Source organism: Anas acuta, chromosome 4 (genome assembly GCF_963932015.1).
Source record: "Anas acuta chromosome 4, bAnaAcu1.1, whole genome shotgun sequence".
Lineage (NCBI taxonomy): Eukaryota > Metazoa > Chordata > Aves > Anseriformes > Anatidae > Anas > Anas acuta.
Genome location: NC_088982.1, coordinates 56,127,763 through 56,148,349, shown reverse-complemented (window position 1 = coordinate 56,148,349; position 20,587 = coordinate 56,127,763). Strand labels below are relative to the sequence as shown.

Here is a 20,587-nt window from a genome sequence, read left to right as displayed (position 1 = left end):
TGTGTTCAGATGCTAGTCCCGTGTACCTTGCTTGCTTAAATTTTGGGGCTGCCAGTAACTGCTGCCAAATGGGCCAAGCTTGATAGGGGACAGTGATCCGGCATAAGCAGCTGAAGATTTGCAGAGTGACAAACACCCCTAACTTGAATCAGGAAAAATGTTTCCTGCGGGAGGTGTTAATATCAGTGCTGAACTAAAGCACAGTTTTAGGAAGCTGAGAATACCACAGAGGAGAGCCCCTATTCATTTTTCTGTGGCACCACTTTCAAAACCTCAGTCCCTGTGAGGTATCCTAGTGAATGAAGGCAGCATAAAGCCATATCTGCTTATTCCCTACCTCTCATGAGAGAACTGGGTCTCCTTCAGTCAAGGAGGCTGAATAGAGGATGTTCGACATTTCATGCATTTGGCACAGTAAAGCTCATTCAGAATATGGTGACAAGCATTTTTATGTCTGTTTCCAAGCAAGGATAGAAATAAGCTCACACTCCTTTTAGCTGAGTGGGAGCAGTACTCTCAAGCATAGCTGTGGCCTACATAGAAAAGCTGGTTCTGTAGGCTGCAGGGACCAAACTCAGCTGCCATGTGGAACTGGGAGCTCAAATTCAGCATCTGGGTTTCCTGTATAAGGAACAAACTCCCAGGTTTGACATCCTAGGAGGACGCTTCTCTGTTCAGGATGTTAAACCATGGAGCCACTTCTTTAGTTACATAGTTAAACAAGGCCATGAAAAAAAAAAAAAAGAAAACACCAAAAAAGGCTGTCCTCTTTGCCCCCAGGGCATGGTAGTGGTGACATGAGAAGCTGTTTAAATTCCTCAGATTTGGCTTAGGTGTTAGGTTTCCTACATGCCCGGAGAAGATCCAACTACCAGGTCAATCTCGTGAGTGGTTTCTTTTTGAGTAGAAACACCAGCTTCTTTATGGCTTTGTTATTGTCTTATGGAGTAGAAGATGGGCTTCCTTGTTCCTCTGGTATCTTCTAGTGCCTAGAAGTATTGGATGAAAAGATAACCTGCCATCCAAATGCATTATGCTCCTCTAAAATCAAATCCGGTTCACCTACTGCTCAATTTGTTATTTAACCCTGGCATTTCACGGGCAGAATCATACTATGAAATGAAGATCAATCTGGAAAAAGTAGAATTTTTGCTTTGGAACTGTTTCCGATCTCTCATCTGTGTTGTATTTTTTACATTCAGGCATATATCCATGAACCACAATCTGTCCCATTGTGGTAGATTCCTCTCATAGCTGTAAGAGCTAGAAAAGTTTGTCATGAAAATGAGATTCTGGAGCTCTGTGCAGGAGAAGATTCCACTACAAATCCAGTTACTATACAACTGACATACTCTGGGCCTCGTATATATTCTCACTTGCCCTTTCTACATGGCATGTGGCTATATTTATGTATGAGTGAGTGCAAAAGAATTTGTCTGCAAATATTTCTAATTCGAAGTGCTGTCTTGTAGTACGGATGGGAGAAATTCCTGGGACACGTCTGTACAAACAGCGGGGTAGAGCAGAGCTTGCATCAGCAGGTCTGAGCTTTCACGTTAGGGTCCCTTCAGGACACAGCAGGGGCAGCAGTGCTGAGGTCTGCCAAGGCATGGGAGGTTTGGTGAGGGCCATACACCTTGGGTTTCCTTCTGCATTCTCAAATCCAGCATGATTACATAAACCACTTTTGCGTTAATTATAATATATAATCCTTCTCCCATGTTGCAACCATTTACAAAAATGCATTGAAGTTTACTGTGATCTCTTTTCACATGTTAAATTAAAGAACAGTCTCCCTTTTCCTGTTGCTACAGTGAGAGTGTCTCAAGTGCAATTAGGAATGCATTTTGATGTTTTTTTTTCTTTGAGTATTTTTCTCAAGTTTGCTTTTCCTTTAACAGCCCCTGGTGCTTAGTATGTCACTCTTTCATATTTTTCACCTTGCTTTTTTGAATGAGATCACTTTATTTAGTCCATTTATGGTTCTTTTTTGCGGTCCTTCAAAAATGAAACACAAAACCCGAGTGCTCAAGGTAAATTTTTGACTGCCCAGCCCTTATAGTGAGCTTAAAATTAAACAAAATGAGCTCTTCCTTTCCTAGGAGGTGCTACTATTTTGAGGCACATTTGGGGGCTACTTCTTAGTGGATATAGAAGACATATAGGAAAACTCATGGCACAGAGAACTTTAAGAGATCTTCTTTCTGTTGTTGCAGGAAAAAAAACAAAGTCCGAGAAGGACGACAAATTCAAACAAATTAAGGTAAGAAGTGGCTGTTAATACTGTAAGAGCTTGTGAAAACAATCTGTTGCAATATTTTTTAATAGCCCCAGCAGTATGTTGTGGATATTTGCAAATCTCCTATGCTTGTGGTTTGGTTAAGTAGCTACAGTTATTTTGAATTATTTTTTTTTTTTAAACCTGAAGCCTGTTACAGCCATGACTAACGTCATCAGTTGACACAGCCCTTGTGTTGCAATGCCTGGAGGTTGGAAAACTGGCAGCTTTGGCAATACATTTGCCATTTGTTTGTCTGTGTAAGTAGAAATAAAGTAATTACGGAAGGAATGCTTCTGAACAATGCAACTACCTTTTGGAGCAATTAGTTTTTGTGCAGAAGGCATTGGAAATTCATTTTCGTTTAGGCAAGGGGGAGACGTTTTATCGGAGCTGCATGATCTCGTGCACTGTAGGTTGGAGGAATTCAGTTGTAAAGCTCATCAGGTACCATATGAGATTTCTTCTTGTTCAGAGCATGGACCCAAACTCCCATTTGCTTTCCCTACAAAGCATGGTATTTGATAGGTTTCACAGTTCTGCTGAGGCCCCTCAAAGAAGATCCTTGTTAAATAGTGGCAAGGTTTGGTCCAATTTCATTTTTTTTCATAAAGTAAATTGCAAAGTTTCCAGACTTTCAGGCTTCACTGAAGTTTGTGTTCTTGGGTCTTTCATTGAAATCTGGGATTGGAGTAGGGAAAGCATGGCCTGCAGTAGCATGTAGCAATGTCCGTCCTCTGCTGCTTGCTTGTCAGGGACTTGTGGCTCTCATTCCTCAGCCAGGTGAATGCTTGAGGCCTGGTAAAAAGACTTGATTGCAATTGGATTTGGAAGGCAAAAACTCTTTTGGTGACTTGTGACTTGTATAATTACGTGTCAGAGCACTCCTTTATTCTGGTAAGGTCCTTTGGTCAGCGTTGGGCAGCACACGATGCCTCCCAAACCTGGCAGGAGCACTTTGCTGTTCCTCTTCTTCATAATCTTTCTTTTAGTCAAAATATTAAATACCTTAAAAGCTGTAGAGGTGCTTGAACAGTCTTGTCCTCTTCATTAAGACTGATCTCACCAATACTGCTTGAGAGAGTTCCAGTGATGTCGGGGAGATTATTACACACAGCATTACGTCTGTGAGTAGGAGCCTGCAGGGAGGTGCTCGCAGCTTTTGGGGTGCTTTCTTCCAGCTTGGTTGCCCTGAACTGTGTAGAAGTGTTGGGCCACACGACGCAGCAGCAGTAGGCTGATCTGGCCGTGCTTCCAGCACATACACCTGCCGCTGATAGCTATGAATATATGGCTCGCCAGCCACTAATTATGATATGGCTGCTTACCTTTTGCAGGCTTTGATATGGGGCCAGGTAATATTCCTGACCGTTTCCTTTATTCTGAGAAATGTGTACATGAGTTGACTTCCAAATACACCTGGATTTTTAAAATAGGTGCTCATTCAGTGCTCAGCCACTGCTAGGCAGGCTGTTGAGTGCTGAAGGTAGTAACTGTGAAGAAAGATGGTGGATGAGTTAATGCAAATGCACGTTTTTGAACGCTGAAAGCAGCTTAAATTTCTTTGCTTGGTGATGTGGATTCCTGAGATCTGAGCTGTGTGGTTTTCGTTGAAAGCCTTGCTGGAGCCTGGAAAACCTCCGCTTAGTGAAGATGAGTGGGAGGCTGCTCCATGACCGGCCTCTCAACTGCTGTAGGGTAACAGGGTCACCACTGCCAGACCCTATGGGTGCCCAGAGCTCTAGGGCAACCACTGGTGGGGTGAGGAGAGCTGCCAGACCTTGCTGGTGAGACGGTGCCAGGCCTTGCCAGGCTGCTGAGGCCAAGCCTGAGCAGGGTGCTCAGTGAGGGCGCTTCCTTCCTCATCCCCACTGTGGGTGTGAGGCCTGGCCTGTACCTATTCCCTGCTCCACTTCAGGCAAAGGGGCTGAGAGCGGGTCTCCACCTTGCAGATGAATCTCCTGGGTTTTTGGGCAAATGGAAGAGAGGCCATAGGTATCTGAGCAGCCCAAAGAGAAACAGGCTCTTTCCTTTGGAGACAGAGTTCAGGGCTGAGCTGCCTGCTTGGGGCTTAATCTCTACCTTCTCTTACGTGTAGTTTTGGCTATGCATGCAGCTTCCTATTCAGACATTTGTTTAAGTTGAAGTGACACCTTTCCCTGTCCTTTCAGTTTAGCTTCCTCCAGGCATAACTGGAAAGTTAAGTGATTTAACATCGACTGTGCCAGTGTCCACGTCCCTCTGTGGATCTGGCACCGTCACCTGAGTTGTAGAATGAATATTTATTTCTGCAGCTTGAAAGGGCAGCTAAATAAACATTTCTGTAACTAAGCCTCAGCAAAGCTGAGCAAGTTACAGTGTGAGCAGCATTCCCATGGGGGCTGCTGTGTTTGCCAGGGCGTTGCACAACACCAGGGCTCCGGTGCAGAGTCCTCATCTGTCTCTGCAGTTGGTATTTGTGGATGGATCAATAGCAGCTAATTTTATTTTTTTGCTGTTTTTCCGGTCGTTTGACGTGTGGGCTGACACCACCAGTGTGGCTCATCAAAGACCGGTTGCCACTAGTGCTTTACTCTCCTCTGGTTTTTCATCCCCACGATAACAGTTCATACGGTTCGTACTGTGAAGGGCTGGCGCCACAAGCCTTGAGGCTTGCCTTTGCCCTGTGCTTGATGAAATGATTTGGAGCAGCAAAAATGGGCATACTGTGGCATCAGATCACGCCAGCGGTTCTGCACCTCTCTGCAGATGCTGTGAGGACAGGAGCGATGCAGGACTTCACTTCTGGTGGCGGCACTGCCTGCCCAGAACAACAGCAGAAGGCTTTAGACTTTCTGTCTGATAACCCCATAAAGGAGCCCATAACAGGGAGGAGGTTGGACTTGTAGTTAATTCTTTAAAAGAGTCTATAGCTTTTTAAAGAAATCCTGAGTTTGTGGAATTAAATTTTTGATGTCTAGTCTGAAGGGAGGACTTTAGATTCCCATTTCAGTGTAACAGACCTACAGAGTATGCGTCTTGCGGACGGCTCAGTGTATATAGAACAGGTGGTGTTTTCCCAACGCTGTTGCCCTGTGGTAATGTTTATGATGTGATCTAAAAGGCTGTATTTAGTGTAAACATCTTGGTTTGCTTTCAGGCTTGCTGCAGAGAAAAATTAAGACTAGAATTTAGTAATTACTGTGCTGGAGCTAAGGCTTCCTTTAAGAGAGCGCTAAGAGATACGGCATGTTTGGAAGGGAGCAAGGATGAATATTAAATAGAATACATTTTAAAGCAATGTTTCTTCTTTGTTTGTTCCAAATGTTAATCTCTTGTAGTAAATAGCACACTAATTTCTTGCTCTCTGAAGGCTCACTCTAAATCTAAAAATTAAAAATAGCTTTAGTTTCAAAGCTGAAGATTTGGAAGTGGAATAAACTCTGGCTGCTTCTCAGAGAGCCAAATTACTCGTTCTGAAACTGTGTCTAACAGAGCAGTGGCTATGCGGCAGGCAGAAGCGATTTAATTTATTACCATCTCAGAAAACAGGGATGAACTGAGTCCAGGCTCCTAAAATAAATCAAACCTGACCCAACTGTACTGTTTTCATTCTAGCAAGAGCCAGTTGAATCATCTTTTGGGATTAATGGGCTAAATGATGTCACTTCTGACTATTTCCTGCCCTCCAGTATAAAAAATGAAGTTGACAGTACAGTGAACATTGTAGGTAAGTACTACTATGCTTTTCATATATGCTAAGCATACAGGTGAATTAAAACACGATTTCATGAAATAGGTGGTACCAGAAATAAACTTCTGACTCTGCCAAACTCACCTTTCCAGCAGCATTTTGCACTTTGGAAAACAACACAGTTAAAATTGTCTACATGCTTTTTGCTAGCCCAAGACGTGCAAGGTCCTGCTTGTGGGCCAGCCCCACCACCATGCCAAGACAGTGAGCAGCACTTCTGCAGTTGTTCCCCTGAGATCAAAGCTTTTACAGACTTTTTCAGGTGGCTTTTCCTAACATTAACTTACTATACAGGCTAGTCTTCAGCTATGAGGATATTGTAGCCAGTGTCTGTGGGAGTTAGACCAAAGTTGGATCACGGTTTCCCATTGCTCAAAAAACAGGTTTGTATAGGTTAATGTTTTATTTGTGAATTTAAACCTACAGATGAAATAGAGGACCTCAGTTCTTTTACCTCAGTATCAGAGTCCGTTCTTAACATCACAGAGCTAACAAGAAAGATCAGTGAAGACTGTATTTAGAAACCAGTACGTTAGGAATTAGATGTCATCTTTGAAGAATGTGAATAATTGGACCTTGGTAGAATAATGGGGCTGTTCTTGACAGCTCTTTTTCAGCTAAGGTTGTGACTGTAGTGAGGAATCTTATAAATGTGAGCCATGTACCATTTTCTCTAGAATTCCACTTTTATATACGAGGAAGAAGTGTTTGAAAAATATTAATCTTCTGTATGCAAAGATGGCAGAAATTACATGCAGTGACTTTTTTTGCTACCCAATTTTTTGGTCACACAGCTTTTCATGAAGTCATTCCTCCAAGTACTTTTATGACCTAGAAGTACTTTTGTTCTCTTTATGGTAGTTTATTTAATCATCTCTTGCTTTGTAAAAGTATTAGGGCATGATTTTTGCTCCTACTATTACAGAGGGCTTTATAACTCAAAGGCATAGCACAGTATTGTGGTATGTTTACTGACTGACTCATAAACAAATCCGAAATACGCCAAAGCTGATATGCAGCCCCAGCAAGGAAGCTTCATACACTTTTGCTTTATTTTACAACCTTAAAGTCAAACAGAGATCAATTAACAGCATTCTTTGAAATGTACCCGCTGTTCCCCCAAATCCAAGAGAGTAATTTTGCTGCAACAGCTCAGTTTTGTACAGTGCAATGTATCCTGTACTCCTGTTAAATTTTATTTTGAGATGAATGCATGTTGCACTATAGCAGATCTTAGTAATTTACAGGACAGGAGCCATACTGGTAACATCAACATAAAAGTGGTAAAGGGGCTGATGTGGAAACTGAGCAAGATGTTCAGAAGAATAGAACTGAATTTGCACCTTAAGGGCCTTCATTTTTCCTTGAGCTCATAAGGGAGATGTCTGATTAGCCTTTTTTTCCCTTTGCTCCTGAGGATAGACCTAGCATCCATTTTCAGAGGTGGAACAACAAGGTTTGGGTGCGTAACTGTGATCCAGTGTTCTTTAATTAATGGCTTGTGAGTGTGCTGCGTATCCAGTCTGAGGAGAGAAGTCCATATTTAGTACTCCAGGCTGGTATTTAATGTAAACAGGGGGGAAAGGGTAAAATAGATAGATAGATTCTGCAAAAAGGAGGGAAGTCAACTGGCAGGGAGAAAAGACAAACAGCACTTGCAGTGCTTCTGACATACGTGCAGCTCAAGGAAGAGTGGTGGCACATTGCCCAAGTGAGCAGTATTTTTTGCTGCACTGAAATTATCTCGTGGGGTGGGTAAGAATTCTTCAGGTCTTGAAGAGAAAGATAAAACAGCACAGATGGCCTGTTCTTATCCCAACAGTGTTGCACAGTACTGGTTTCTCCTGGATAAAAATTAACTCTGTGTGTGTGTGTTTGTGAGTGTGCACACGCATGTGCTCCTGCCCCCTCCGCCCAATAAAAAGCAGGTCCTCTCAGAACCAGGAAAAGTGATAATAAAATGTCTAGAACAAAATGGTAGTAATTGCAGTGGGCCAACTGAAAAAAAAAAAAAAGGACTATCTGGTATGTATGTAATTTTCTATATGTTGGAATTGTCTCACAGAATGCACATCCCCCAGGCTTTGGGGGAGTTGCCAGAAGTTGGCTGGCACTTCACAAAGCTTTTCCCTGGGAGAAAAACCTGTCACTTTTCTTTTCCAAAACATCATGTTCTTACCTTGTCTAAAGATAGAAGGCAGGAATGAGTTTTGTGTGTATACATGTGCATTCATGTATATTTACCTGAATCCATCCAGAAAAAGATACTATCTTTTGCTTTTTTTTTTTTTTTTAAATTAATAATCAGATTACTTAGGTCACTTAACAGAAGAATTTCAAGATGTACTGTGCTTCACCTACCACATTTTTCTCCATCATGAATCTAGAATAAAAACGTGCTGTCTGAATTCCTAATGATACCATATAGATCAGTGAATTAATTGTGGCTGTCCTTTGAAACTCCAGTATTGGCCAGCTCCAGAATGACATTACCAGGTGGAATGGACTACTGGGGCCTGAAAGATTTGGTAGAGTTGTTCCTATGTAAAACTTAAAATAGGCATTTATCACTGTACAGTGTGTTTAAGACTAAAAATGGTTCACAAAACACAAATAAATCTGAAACATTTCTTCCGGCACAAAATCTTTCCAAACTCTTGTTGAATTTGGTAGGAATATATCTGTTTGAAGGTTGTTTCTTTTGATGTTTTGTGGTCCAGTAAAAGAGTATCTGTAGTCTTTCCCTTTCTCTTGGACAGCTGGGGTTTCAGGTGAGCCATCCCCTGAGGTCTCTCTGTCCATCCATGTTGTCCTGATCTAGCTAGTGGCTTTCAGCTCAGTGCTGGATTAATGCAGTAGTCATGTGTTCATACTGCTGGGATCAAAAGGGGAGGTTGTACAAGACAAAGGGAATTGTCTCAAGATGCTCCAGATAACTGAGGTTTTGGCTTTTACAACAGTACTTCTTTGCTAAGTAACTTCTAAGTTTATTCCCCTGTTTCAAAAGGGTGTTCTGTAGCACAGCTAGTGGCTGCAAAGTATTTTGGGACACTTACAAAGCGTCCACAGTGCTTTCACTTTGTAGAAATAAGTAATGTTTCTTTGGTATTAAATATGTGCATGGGGGAATAGGAAAACCATCTGTTAATAACTAACCAGACTGTAGCTGTCAGTCACAGACCACAGGGACTACAGACTAGCAGTACAACTGTGATTTTCTACATGCCACCACTGGCATTGCGAGGATCAGTGAGAACAAGCATCTGATTGGAGACGAAATTTTTGGCAGATTCATGTCATGTATAAATCAGCGTTTTAATATATTTTACATGACCAGGTGGCTGTTTTTCTGCATGCCTGTTCTGACCCATTTGCTTTCATGATGCATAATTTACACAAGAGCATCCAGAGGCTGTGGGACGTGGGCAGCTTGTTTGGTGAGGATGCTTCCCAGATTAGGAGAGATTGCTGTGGTCTGTATGCCCTGGTGAAGGGAGAGTGTGGCCGTGGTCTTCCCTGGGAAAGTGTCTGGACAGCTGGTGTGCTGGGGATGGCTTGAGGGCATTTTGAATGAGAGCCAGGAAAAAGTTAGGCATTTTCAGTTGTCACAAGTGGAAAAGAAATGTCTTTGAAGGTGATGGAAACTAAATATGTCACACAGGTTTCCTATAGAAGTCCCTTTGAAAGCAGGTGGTGGACATGGAAGAAAGTGCTGAGGCTATATTAAAGACTGCATTTCACTCAAATACCAAGCAGTCTCCAAGGACAAGCTCTTAGAGATTCATCAGAGTCGACATAAAACGAGTAATCAATTTTTTCTTCTGACTCCAAGTTGTAGGACAGCCGCACCTTGATGGCAGCAGTGAGGAGCAGGTGATAGTTGCCAATCCTCCAGATGTTTGCCAGGTAGTAGAGGTGACAACGGAAAGTGATGAACAGCCCCTCAGCATGAGCCAACTGTACCCCCTACAGATCTCCCCTGTCTCGTCCTATGCAGGTAAGCATCCTGGTGTTTCTTTTTTGGAAATGTTTGGGAGATACTCGATTTGCTCGGGAGTGTCAAGCCAAGAGGCAGGGGTCACCACAGGGGAAAAGGGGGCTTTTCCAGGGCAGCTGGCACAGATTCAAAAATGTCTGTTCTGCTGCCTTTTGTATTTTTAACTCAAAAATTCGCAGTCCTGTATATTCATTTTACCTTGGGAAACCACTCAGCAGATCTAAGGATGGAAATGTAAGCTGCAGTGTGTAGCCTGTGATTAATGGAAAAATAACCTTTTCAGATGTTGTGCAGAGAGATCTTGTCATCTTTTATTAGAGGGACATTTTCAGTGGTACAAATTGTATGTTGCCAATATATTGTGTCCCCTTTGCACCGTGACCTTTTAAAGATAAAAGGTCATCTCTGATGCATGTTTCCGTGATGCCTACCACAGTGGGTACAGAGCGCTAAGGGCTGCACTAATGATATATAATGTAAATGTGAAGCTGAGAGCCCTGGAGAAGTGGATGTGTCTTGTTGCATATAGTCCGCAGACTACAACAGCCATGTAGTGACTGATAACGAGTGGTCTGTGGAAGTCTGGCTTCCAACGTCTGTCTCCCATCTGGATACTCTGATATCTAGTAAGGGTTGAGATAACAAGCTTTCCCCTGAGTCAGGGTGCTAATGGTTTCTCATTTTTATCTGGCCCATTATTTTCATAAAACTGGTAGGAAGTTAAGAGTCTTGGCACTTATTAATCCCTTATCTAAGACTGACAACGTATTCAGAAGTTGTAAGGGGAGAACAGATACAAATGCACACATGGGCACGCTATATAGAGTCCTCGCAATCACATAAGCCTTATTTCCGTAGGAAACAGGGCAAAACCACATTTGAAAGTAGAAAAAGTTTCATATCCAACCTGTCCTTCCTTTTTTAACATATTGCTAACTTGCAAGCCTCAGGATACTGAGGCTGAAACAGAAAAGTCATCTTTTTAGGCAAACTTAAGCATTAATTGTTCCCAGTGCAATTTATTATTTTACACATGGTTTTGTCTTTGACTCATTAGGCTGAATTAGTTCCAGACACATTTTCATAAAATATGAATGTAGGAATTTTTATCTTTGGGTCTGGGTGAATAGTTGATGTTCTTTTGAATAGCCTCCAATGTTAGTCTCACACACGTTGATATATGATCGTGCTTCCCAGCATGTTTAGTCTGTAATGGCCAGAGCATTTAGAAGGGCTTTGCACAGCACCAGGTGGGCGTGCTCTAACGTATTAGCAGTGGGAGACACAGCCTTTGAAACGCTTGTCCTTTTTCCAAATGCTTCTTGCAAAACTTTCCCTGGCTATGCGAATGTGGCAACAATGCTTTCTTTTAACATCGGCCGAAGGATCTAAGTTCTTGGATGCAAACAAGAGTCACTGTCTAGCTCTGGAAGTCGTGGCGGTTGCTTGGGCTGTGACAATAGGGAGGGATGTATATGGTGACAAGAGAATCGACCGGACATGAGCAAGTCCTGAGCTACCTTTCCTAAAGTCAGTGCAACAAGTCTGCATAAATGAAGCATGTCTGAAGTTGTTCTGCTATCCCCTTATGTTGTCTTAGTGTCCTGGTGGTCTTGAGCTGACCTAACTTATATCAGGACCTGCTAACTCATAACTAGGGTAGCACAGAGATGATTTCATGCCACTGACGTGCCTTTAAATGCATCTCAAGACAGCTCTTGAGGATCCTGGTTAGTCTAGCCAGAGGCCAGCAAGACATGGAGTACTCCTAGGGTCTGTCCTGGAACAAGTCCTGATTAATATCTTCATCAGCGAGCAGAGGAGGTGGTGGCGTGCACACTTGTGAAGCTTACAGCAGACACAAATAAAGGACACCAGTCGATATGGCCAAGGGCAGGGCCACAGTCCAGAAAAAAGCAGAGAGACTGCAGGAAAGGGGCCAATGGGAACCTTATGAAATTCACAGATTCATGATAACATCTAGCTTGGAAAAACCCTTCAAGATCACCAAGTCCAGCCAGTTCAGCAAGGACGGACGCAAAGTCCTGTTTTTGGAAAGAAAGAGCCCTTTGCAGCAATTCAGGCTGGGGCTGCTGAAGTGGGGAGCAGCTCTGCACAGAGGGGGCTGGGCAGGGAGCTGGACGTGATCCAGCAGAGCACCCTGGCTGCAGAGAAGGCCAACAGCCTTCAGGGCTATGGCTAGGAGATCTAGGCAAGTGATTTTCCACCTCTACTCAGTGCTCATCACGCTGCTGTTGGAGCACTGGGCCTGGTTTTGAGTCCCCCAGGCCACGAAAGCAACAAACAGGAGTGAGTGCAGGGAAGGGCTGCCAGGGTGGTCAGGGGCTGGAGCAGTTGTCCTGTGAGGAAGTGCTGACTGAGGGACTGGGGCTTGAAGAAATGGTCCTGGTACCCTCACAGCAGCCCATCCATACCTACAGGGATGGTACTGAGAAGGTTGAGCACAGCTCCTCACAGTGAGGCGTGGAGGGAAGATGAGAGGCAATGGGCATAAATCGCAGCAAGAGAACATGGTCCAACTGGATATAGGAACAAATGTCACATTTTTCACCACAGGGTTTGTCAGAACCCTGACGTTTGTAGGACGTTCTTGTGACTATTTCGGATTTTATCTTGTTACACACAAGCCCATAAAGGAGCCCTGAACCTGCCCTCATGGCTCTGCTGAGTGGAGTTGCCTCCTGTGTCAGGTGCTGCCACGGGTTGGCAGGGAGGAGCATGACCAGAACAGCTGTGCAAGAGCAGTTAGTTTAGCTCTTCTGAAACAACAACAACAACAAACAGTAGCTGGAGGTATCAGCTGTCCTACATAAATCTGCTTTATTTCAAAAACACCTCTAGTTCCTTTCTGAGGTTACACGGGCAAGTGATATGTCTGGCCCTTACGACTTTCCTCAGATTTCCACTGACGTCTATGAAATCAGTTTTTTTAGTACCAAGGCTGTTCTTGTCAACCTTGTCTTGTCTGACACCGATTCAAATAACCTTCCTGATTCAAATAGCCTCTCTAACTTTCCATCCCCGAGTGGCTTGCTTCCCTGGCTTTGCTAACTATAGTGCTATCTCTTGCTCAGCATTTTGTTATGTATAAACATCAAGGATGGATTCCTTTTCATCTGCATCACCCTTTTTTGTTGCCACATGTTTCTTCATGTCAAGGAATATCTGCTTCTTGTCTCTGTGTTGATCCCTCTTATTGACTCTATCTCCAGGGCCATTTCTCCTTCTGTACAGGTTACTTTCTGCCTCTCCCCCCCCCTCTCTCCCCTCAGTCTGGGTTAATGGACCAGCTTTATCACGTTGTCACATCTCTCTTTACCTGGGCCAGTGGACGAGGAGCCCTGCAGAGTGTTAACTTCACAGTTAGATCCTCTGCTTGCCGCATGCTGGGACTGGGACTGTGGAGTAGGTGAAGCATCAGCTGTGGCAGTCAGAGCATTCAGTAGCTGAGCTGCCAGCTTCCTTGCTTCAGGACGCTGGGTGCAGTTTAGATCCTTACGTCTGAAGGAGCAATTCAGACCATAAGTTTATGGCCCTCTGCCCAAACCTCGTCCTTAGCTGAGCCTCAAGAGAAGAGCTCTGGAGACTCGCAGGGGAGCTCCTCTGGTCCAACCACTGTTCAAGCAGGGACATCTAGAGGGCTTGAAAATACAACTGAAAGCCCTGGGTTTTGGGTTCTTCTGCAAGCAAGGGCTGAGCTGCAGGAGGATGGCCGTCCTGCTGGAGCTGCTGGCCTGTCCCTTGGTGCGGAGGGGTGGCAGCTTGTGTGTGTATTTGTGTATTTGTGCTCTGGCTGAAATGGTGAGGGCCAGAGAGGCAGTAGGGAGGGGTGAGAGGCGATGGGGCTGCCCTGCTTTGGTGCAGAATGTCATTACATTTCTCTGTGCTGGAGTCGTGGGTGGAGGGCAGAGAAACAGGCTGAAGGACTGGGCAAGGGTGGCAAGAATGAAATAAAAGTGAAGTAAACCAGCAGTAGTAAAGTGCAAGAAGTGGCAATGAGCCCTTGAGGCGGCAGATTGAGATAACAGTTTATGAAACAAAAACACACTTATCTCCTCTGGGGTGGAGTTCTAGATGGTTTTGCAGCGAGATAAAAATAAGGATTGGAAAGGACTTTGCCCATAGCTGGGCCTCAAGCTGCCCAGAGCAGGTGAGGGAGAGGGGCATTCCCTGCCCGCAGGAGTCTCCTCCCTCTGCCCAGAAGTATGGGCAGTTACACAGATCTGCTGCTTCCACCTCTGTTGCTGTCTTTCCCAGGGTGTGTCTGTATTAACCGCGATAACCATGTGAATTTGCTCCAGTTGTTCAACGATGCTGTGTGGTCTAGCCCTTCAATTACTTCGCACAGGGGGTCCACGCTTTGCTATTGTTTCCTGCTTGTTTGGCTAGGCTCTGTTTGCTTGTACTTGTTTGAAGTGGATCGAGCCTCTTGAGCTGGATCTTGCTACTGTAGATAAAATAACACAAGTTTCATTTTTGCTTCCATTTTGTTTGACAGAAAGTGAAACGACTGACAGCGTTCCAAGCGATGAAGAAAATGCAGAGGTAAGTGCTTTCTGGAATCTAAACATTTTGGGGCAAGATCTCAAAATAATGTCCAGAGGTATTCTTTCATCTTCTATGTTTGCAACTGCCTACCACTGAAACATTCAGTTTTAAAAGCTGAGAGAGAAAAACAAAAACTAGAAAGGTTCAAAGGATACATATGTTTGGATGATTTCCTAGCAGAACGGATATCTCTGCAAGTTCCTTCTTCCTCATCTGTCATAACTACAAGGAGATAAATTTGCATAAGAAAATACTCTGTCGAACCATCAACAGTGCCAACTAGTTTGTGAATACGGAGCAACCCAGTGGCCTTTGTCATGTGCTCTATGTGTGTGTGTGCACCATGCATTGACACTGCTGGGCAGTGAGCATTTCATCTCAGCTGGAAGCATGCTCACTTTGTTTTCCTTAAATGGCATCTGAACTCATACAATTGGAGGAAATGTTTACATGTATGATAGAAATGCAACGTGAACATTTGAGGTATGTGAGGCAAAAGGCTTTCCTGAGAAGTGAAGACCAAGTTAGCGCTCAGCATCAGCTACCTGCTGCCAGCGTGGTTATAACAGTGTTTCTTGCCCTGCCCTGCACCAGAGGGCTGGATGGGCTGCTATTCTTTCCTGCGTTGGTGAAGCAGGAAGCTCAGTAAAACGCCCCAGAAGGGTTTGTGTAGCCGGTAAGGGAGAAGTGTGGGAATCCACCAGCTACTTCACCAGCAGCAACTGAGGTGGGAGCTCCGTGGCTCCCCAAACCCAGCGAGGACTCTCCTTTGACAGAGCATGCCATCGCGGCATGTGTGATGTGGAAGGAAGAGGATGCTCGTGTTCCCTTGGCAAACCTCATAGCTGTGATGTTGGACATGCTATCAAGGGACATTGGCTCTCCCAGCAGCCTTACCTGTGTTGACAATGTGGGTGGTGCTGTTTGAAAGGTGTTGAGTCTCGGTACCTGCCTGTTGGCAGGAGGATGCTCTCCCCAGTAATGGAGGAGACTGCCATTTGATGCTCTTGAGTTTTTGGTCTTCTGTGTCCAATTCTGTGTCTGGCACCCTGGCAGTAAGGCCTTCCTTTTCCATCAGAAGAGTGGGCAGAGTCTCCTGAGTGATGGAGAGCAAGCCACCAAGGTTCAGATATAGGACTTCCTAAAGGGAGAAATGTCAGAGAGCAAAGACATTCAAAGTCAGCAGGTAGTAAAGCTAGCAAAGACATTCAATGCCAGCAGGTAGGATTTTAGAGAGGGAGTAACTCCTGTGCAATTTGTGGATGTTTCTGTCTTCATCTTGTTCCCGTGAGCACCTTACAAAGTGCATTCACTCATGTATTCTTTCCTCATTCTTCTTCCCCTTTGTAGGGCCGACTTCATTGGCAGAAGAAAAACATTGAAGGCAAACAGTATCTCAGCAATCTGGGAATGAGGAACACTTCTCATACGCTTCCCAGCATGGCCACTTTCGTTGCCAACAAGCCTGACCTGCAGGTGACCATCAAAGAAGAAAGCTGCCCACTGCCTTACAACAGCTCCTGGCCCCCGTTCCCAGACATCCCCCTGCCACAAGTTGTGTCCACAGCCTCCACTAGCAGCAGCCGGCCAGACCGCGAGACGCGGGCAAGTGTCATCAAGAAAACGTCAGACATCACCCAGTCGAGAGTCAAGAGCTGCTAAGCCTTTGACAGTGTGTTTTTTAGCTTCGTTTTGTTTGGGTTTGTATTTTATGTTTCTCTAGGAGAGGTTCATCCCTTGACGCACATTAGACAAATCTAAGGTAAAGAAAGCCTTGGCAATATAAAACATTGCTGTGTCCGACTCCAGTGCCGGAGTGTTTTTAACTCAGGACTCCAGCCGTCAGTATGTACACCTGAACCCAGACGGACTTCCAAGGTTGCTAGGTAGGAAAAACCCAAGAACTTTGGCCCACTCACAGGTTCCAGTGTTTCATATGAGGACCAACCGACCACAAGGGAAGTGGTGCTGCTGCGCTTCTTGCTGTCAAGGCTGTGATGGAACTGAAAGCCTCAGAATGGAAGAGAAAATGTGAACTAGCTGGAATATTTTTAAATAAAAAAATCTATTGTGAATATTGTACATAGTGCAGTACTAGCAACGTTGCAGTCTGCTTCTGCACCTTATTAAGAAAGCACTTATGAAAGGCCTTTTATTACCTTGCTCTACTTAATGGCACATTGAAGGTCCCTCCCCACCTGTATTCTTTTCCAAGGCTATTCTTGCTAAAGTGTCTTTAAAGAATAGAGGAAAGGAAAGGAAGTTAAAACTTCCCATGTGGATTTCATACATTTTAAGACTGCTTTTCTCATGTTTGTTTTCTAATCTGCTATGCTTGAATGCCGCGTGGTACAATAGGAAAAAAAAAAAAACTATTACAGAGATATTATGCAAATTCCCAGATTTAAAAAAGAAGAAGAAAAATACTCTAATTCTAACCAGAGCAAGCTTTTTTATTTTTTATACAGGGGAATATTTTATTCAAAATAAAATTCTAAAGTGAATATAATTTTTTTTAATCTTTTCTACAGCAAATTTATAATTTTAAGAATCAGTCCTTGGTTATCAGCAGTTATTACATCCTTGTGGCACATTTTTTTTTTTAATTTTGTAAAGGTGAAATAGCTTTTATGAGCTCATGTAGCAATCAGATTATCCTGTGGATTGATAATAAATATGGTATATAGTTAAATTTTTAATAATCCTCTTGTTTGTCTCTCTTTTTTTAATCTTGCAGAAGCCCCAGATGGGTGTTTGATAGGTGGATGTGACCTCTGAGTGAACAATTAGCATGAGCCGTCTTTACAGTTTCTGCAGTGCCCATCTAACAGAGTGGGAAGTGCTGTGCTCGAGACAGCTTGAGGTGGAAAGAGGAACTAGAGCTTAATGGCAACCTACTCAAGTTTGGCCTCACGTGAACAGGTTGGGAACTGGGAAACCTCTTCTGGTGCTATTCCATGGTTGGGCTTGGAGCAAGGCACCTTATGGAAGGGATCTTGAGGAAGCCCATCCCCAGCCCAAAGCAGGCTCAGCTGTGTTTGCCCCATTCCTGGTAGATACCTGTTTAGTTTACTCAGTTTTCTTGTCCAGAAAATCATGTTTTTGAAGAGTTTCAAGCAATAGCTCTTCATTAGTGGAGTGAATCAGAAGTCAAGTAAACACACTTGAAGTAAACATCCCCCAAGGCTTTCAACATCTACTGTGTGATGACAAATTCTGATTCCTCTGGGCCTTTGAGGGAAGCTGTAGAGTGTCTAATTAAGTGTGTGTAGTGGCTTGCAGGATGGCGTGGTGGTGGTGGGTAAACCATGCTCTTGGTTCTGTGAGATGCTATACTCTGAGCTATCAGAGTGTTCTCCAGGTGTGCCTATCAGTCCAATACTGACTCGACAGCTGAGTGCATGTGGAGTATTGTGCACGTGTGGCTGATGAGCAGCAACAGGCACGAAATAGGCTGTGTCAAAGGGAGATGTATTAGTTTTCTGTTAAAAAGGCCCAGGTTCTGGCCAGTAGGATTTTACTGTGTGCTTAACCTGATACCACAATTTCAAGTTTCATCACAAGCCCATCTGAAACTTGCAGTTTCACACCCAGAGGCTAGAGCTTTGGTCAGGGCTGGGAGGAAAAGACGGACCAGAGCAGTATTTGAAGTGAGCCTGAAAACTCCTAACAGTGAAAACTGGTGTATGTAACAGAGACTTCCCAGTCTCTGTCCTTTTTTTGGGGTTGTGTACTCACCCTTCCAATGGCCCTTCCAAAGGCTTGGTCTTCTGCAAAGAGATTGTGTGTGTTGGAGGGGTGTTACACTGAGTCTCCATTATCCTGAAGGCTTTGCCTCATTATTTTTTGTTTTCTTAACACAGTCTACTTTGTTTTTTTGTAACTTCCCAGCTCAAGGTTGGAAGTTGCTCTGTAGTGTTTCCCAGCCACAATTAAGATAACAGGCTCCTGTTTTTAGGCAGTGGTTCTATAGGATCACAGAAGAGCCATGTTGAAGGGCCCCTGGGGATGCACCCCTTTCCTTCTGCTGAAAGCAGGATCCTAGACTAGGTTATCCAGCGCCATGTCAAACCAAGTCTTGAGTGTTTCCAGCAAGAGAAACTGGCCACTTCTTCACTCGGCAATCTTACTCCATGGTCAGTGGTTTTCACAGCAGATTTTTTTTGTCTTTATAACCAGATAGAGTTGCCCTTGGTGCAGCTTCGGCCCATTGCCTCTTGTACTGTCACCATGCGCCTTTGTGAAGGGGCTGCCTCTGTCTTCGCTGTGACCCACCATCACCTGATGAATTGTTATGGTGGGGAAGGAAGAGTTGGGGTGCTTGCTCAAAGCTCAGCCTAGGGTTAAGGTTGCATACACAGGCAAGCCCAGAGCTGCAGTTAACCTGGGGCTAGGAAGGGGCTGCTGAGCTCAGCAGAAGGCTGCTGCTCAAACTGTCCTCTGAGGGGGGCTTGCTGGGGAAACCATGGCTGCGGTGCTTGGGCTGAGACCCTAGGGCTAGGGTCAGGGCTGAGAGGAAGAGAAAGCCCCGTTGCATAGGGCTGGAAAGCATCAAGTAATGTAAATTCAGTGCTGGCACTCTCGTTCTCCTCTGAGCAGTATTTAGTCTGTGGATGCTCAGCCTGGGTTTAGTGCTAGCGTTACGGCCGAAAGCCCAGACACACAGTGGCGTGGGGGCTGGAAAGTGTCTTACAAAGTAAGCAGAGCTGACGCTGGGCTTTTGCTTTATCAAAGGCAGGGCTTCTGTGTACCCCAGCGATGGCCTGCTCTCGGGGGCCAGGCTGGCTGTGTTAGATGCTGGCACATCTCTGCAGACTCCCAGGCAAACGGCAGTGCCCAGTGCGTTACACAGAGAAAAGAGGCAGTGGGCTATCCTCAGTTGTAGCTGTGGTTTAAACTCCCTGCCCTACACCTCTGGCATTAAAAAAGCATCTCCAAGGCTCTGTACCTTTCAGCAATTGCTTCTTCCCACAAGGCTCCTTTTTATTCCTGAGCCTCTGCCTTTCAGTGCATCCTGCGTGACTGTGGCTGAGAGTCTGGCTTCAGCAAGCTCCGCTGTATGCTTGGGTAAGTAAGGAGCTGCTTGCCAGAAGGTCTGCCTGAGTTTTCCTAGGTAGATAGAAGTTTGTTTCCAAAGTAAACCGCCACTTGGCAGGAGAAGAATTTGCTGCTCTTCGCTTCAGCCATCTGAAAACGAGTAGCCGATGAACAAAGGCAGGCACCTCCAGTGTAGGCTGCTTGCTCATCTTTGTGTAGCCAAAGCAAGTTACGTGCTCCCATCTCGCCCGTGGTGAGAGCCTGCTGATGATCAGATAGCTTGGCTTGCTCTCCCCGTGTTTCTGTGAGGAAGGCAGCTAACCTGCAAAAGCAGTAGCTCCTGCCCTGCTCCAGCAGCTGCGCAACAGGAGACACACGTATGCCTGGGAAGGGCAGGCATACTTGCTAAATTCTCCTTTTCCCAGGGCTGAGGTGTTTGAAGCTCTTCCAAGAGGTGTCCACGCAATGGAGTTGCTGTGCACAGCTGTAGCACTGATCTCTCAGGCACAGCATCCACTCACTGCGCCTGGAAGGTGGCCACGTGCTGGCAGCCCGCTCTGGCCGAAAGCAGTTGGTCAGTGGCAGGGTGATGTAAATGCAAAGGAAGATTTCTTCTGACGTAGAAACCATCTAGGCATCTGTTCTGCAATGTGATGTTCGACTCCCTGTGTTACCCACGCTCGCAGAACTATGCAAAGCCTTAAAACTACCCAGCCCTTCATAGCACGGCCGCCACTTTGGTTCCAAAGCACTGGGAGCCAGATGCCTGCCCATCAGTGCTGTGAGTAATGCCAGTTCAATCTCATGTGATACGTGATGTGGTCAGCAGGGGAGCCTGCAGAAACCTCCCTGAGGAGGGCAGAAAGGAGGACAGACTCTCCCTGGGCATGGCTCAGTGGCCGTGGGGGTGTCCATGCCGAGCTGCCTGCCCTGGGGACGCTGTCAGCTCGGGCAATTCCCTTTAGGGAGCTCA

At 44.9% G+C, this 20,587-nt stretch overlaps 1 protein-coding gene across 6 annotated transcripts in view; it reads left to right on the top strand.

Moving 5' to 3' along the window:
* Nucleotides 1–17,279, top strand: part of IRF2 (interferon regulatory factor 2) — a 40,572-nt gene extending 23,293 nt beyond the window's left edge. For all 6 annotated transcript variants that reach the window (XM_068681335.1, XM_068681336.1, XM_068681334.1 and 3 more), the window contains 5 exons: nt 2,217–2,263; nt 5,876–5,987; nt 9,844–10,008; nt 14,528–14,574; nt 15,928–17,279. In XM_068681335.1, the coding sequence (XP_068537436.1) occupies nt 2,217–2,263; nt 5,876–5,987; nt 9,844–10,008; nt 14,528–14,574; nt 15,928–16,239 (683 nt within the window). In that variant the 3' untranslated portion in view covers nt 16,240–17,279. The remainder of the gene's footprint in view (nt 1–2,216; nt 2,264–5,875; nt 5,988–9,843; nt 10,009–14,527; nt 14,575–15,927) is intronic.
* The last annotated feature ends 3,308 nt before the right edge of the window (nt 17,280–20,587 follow it).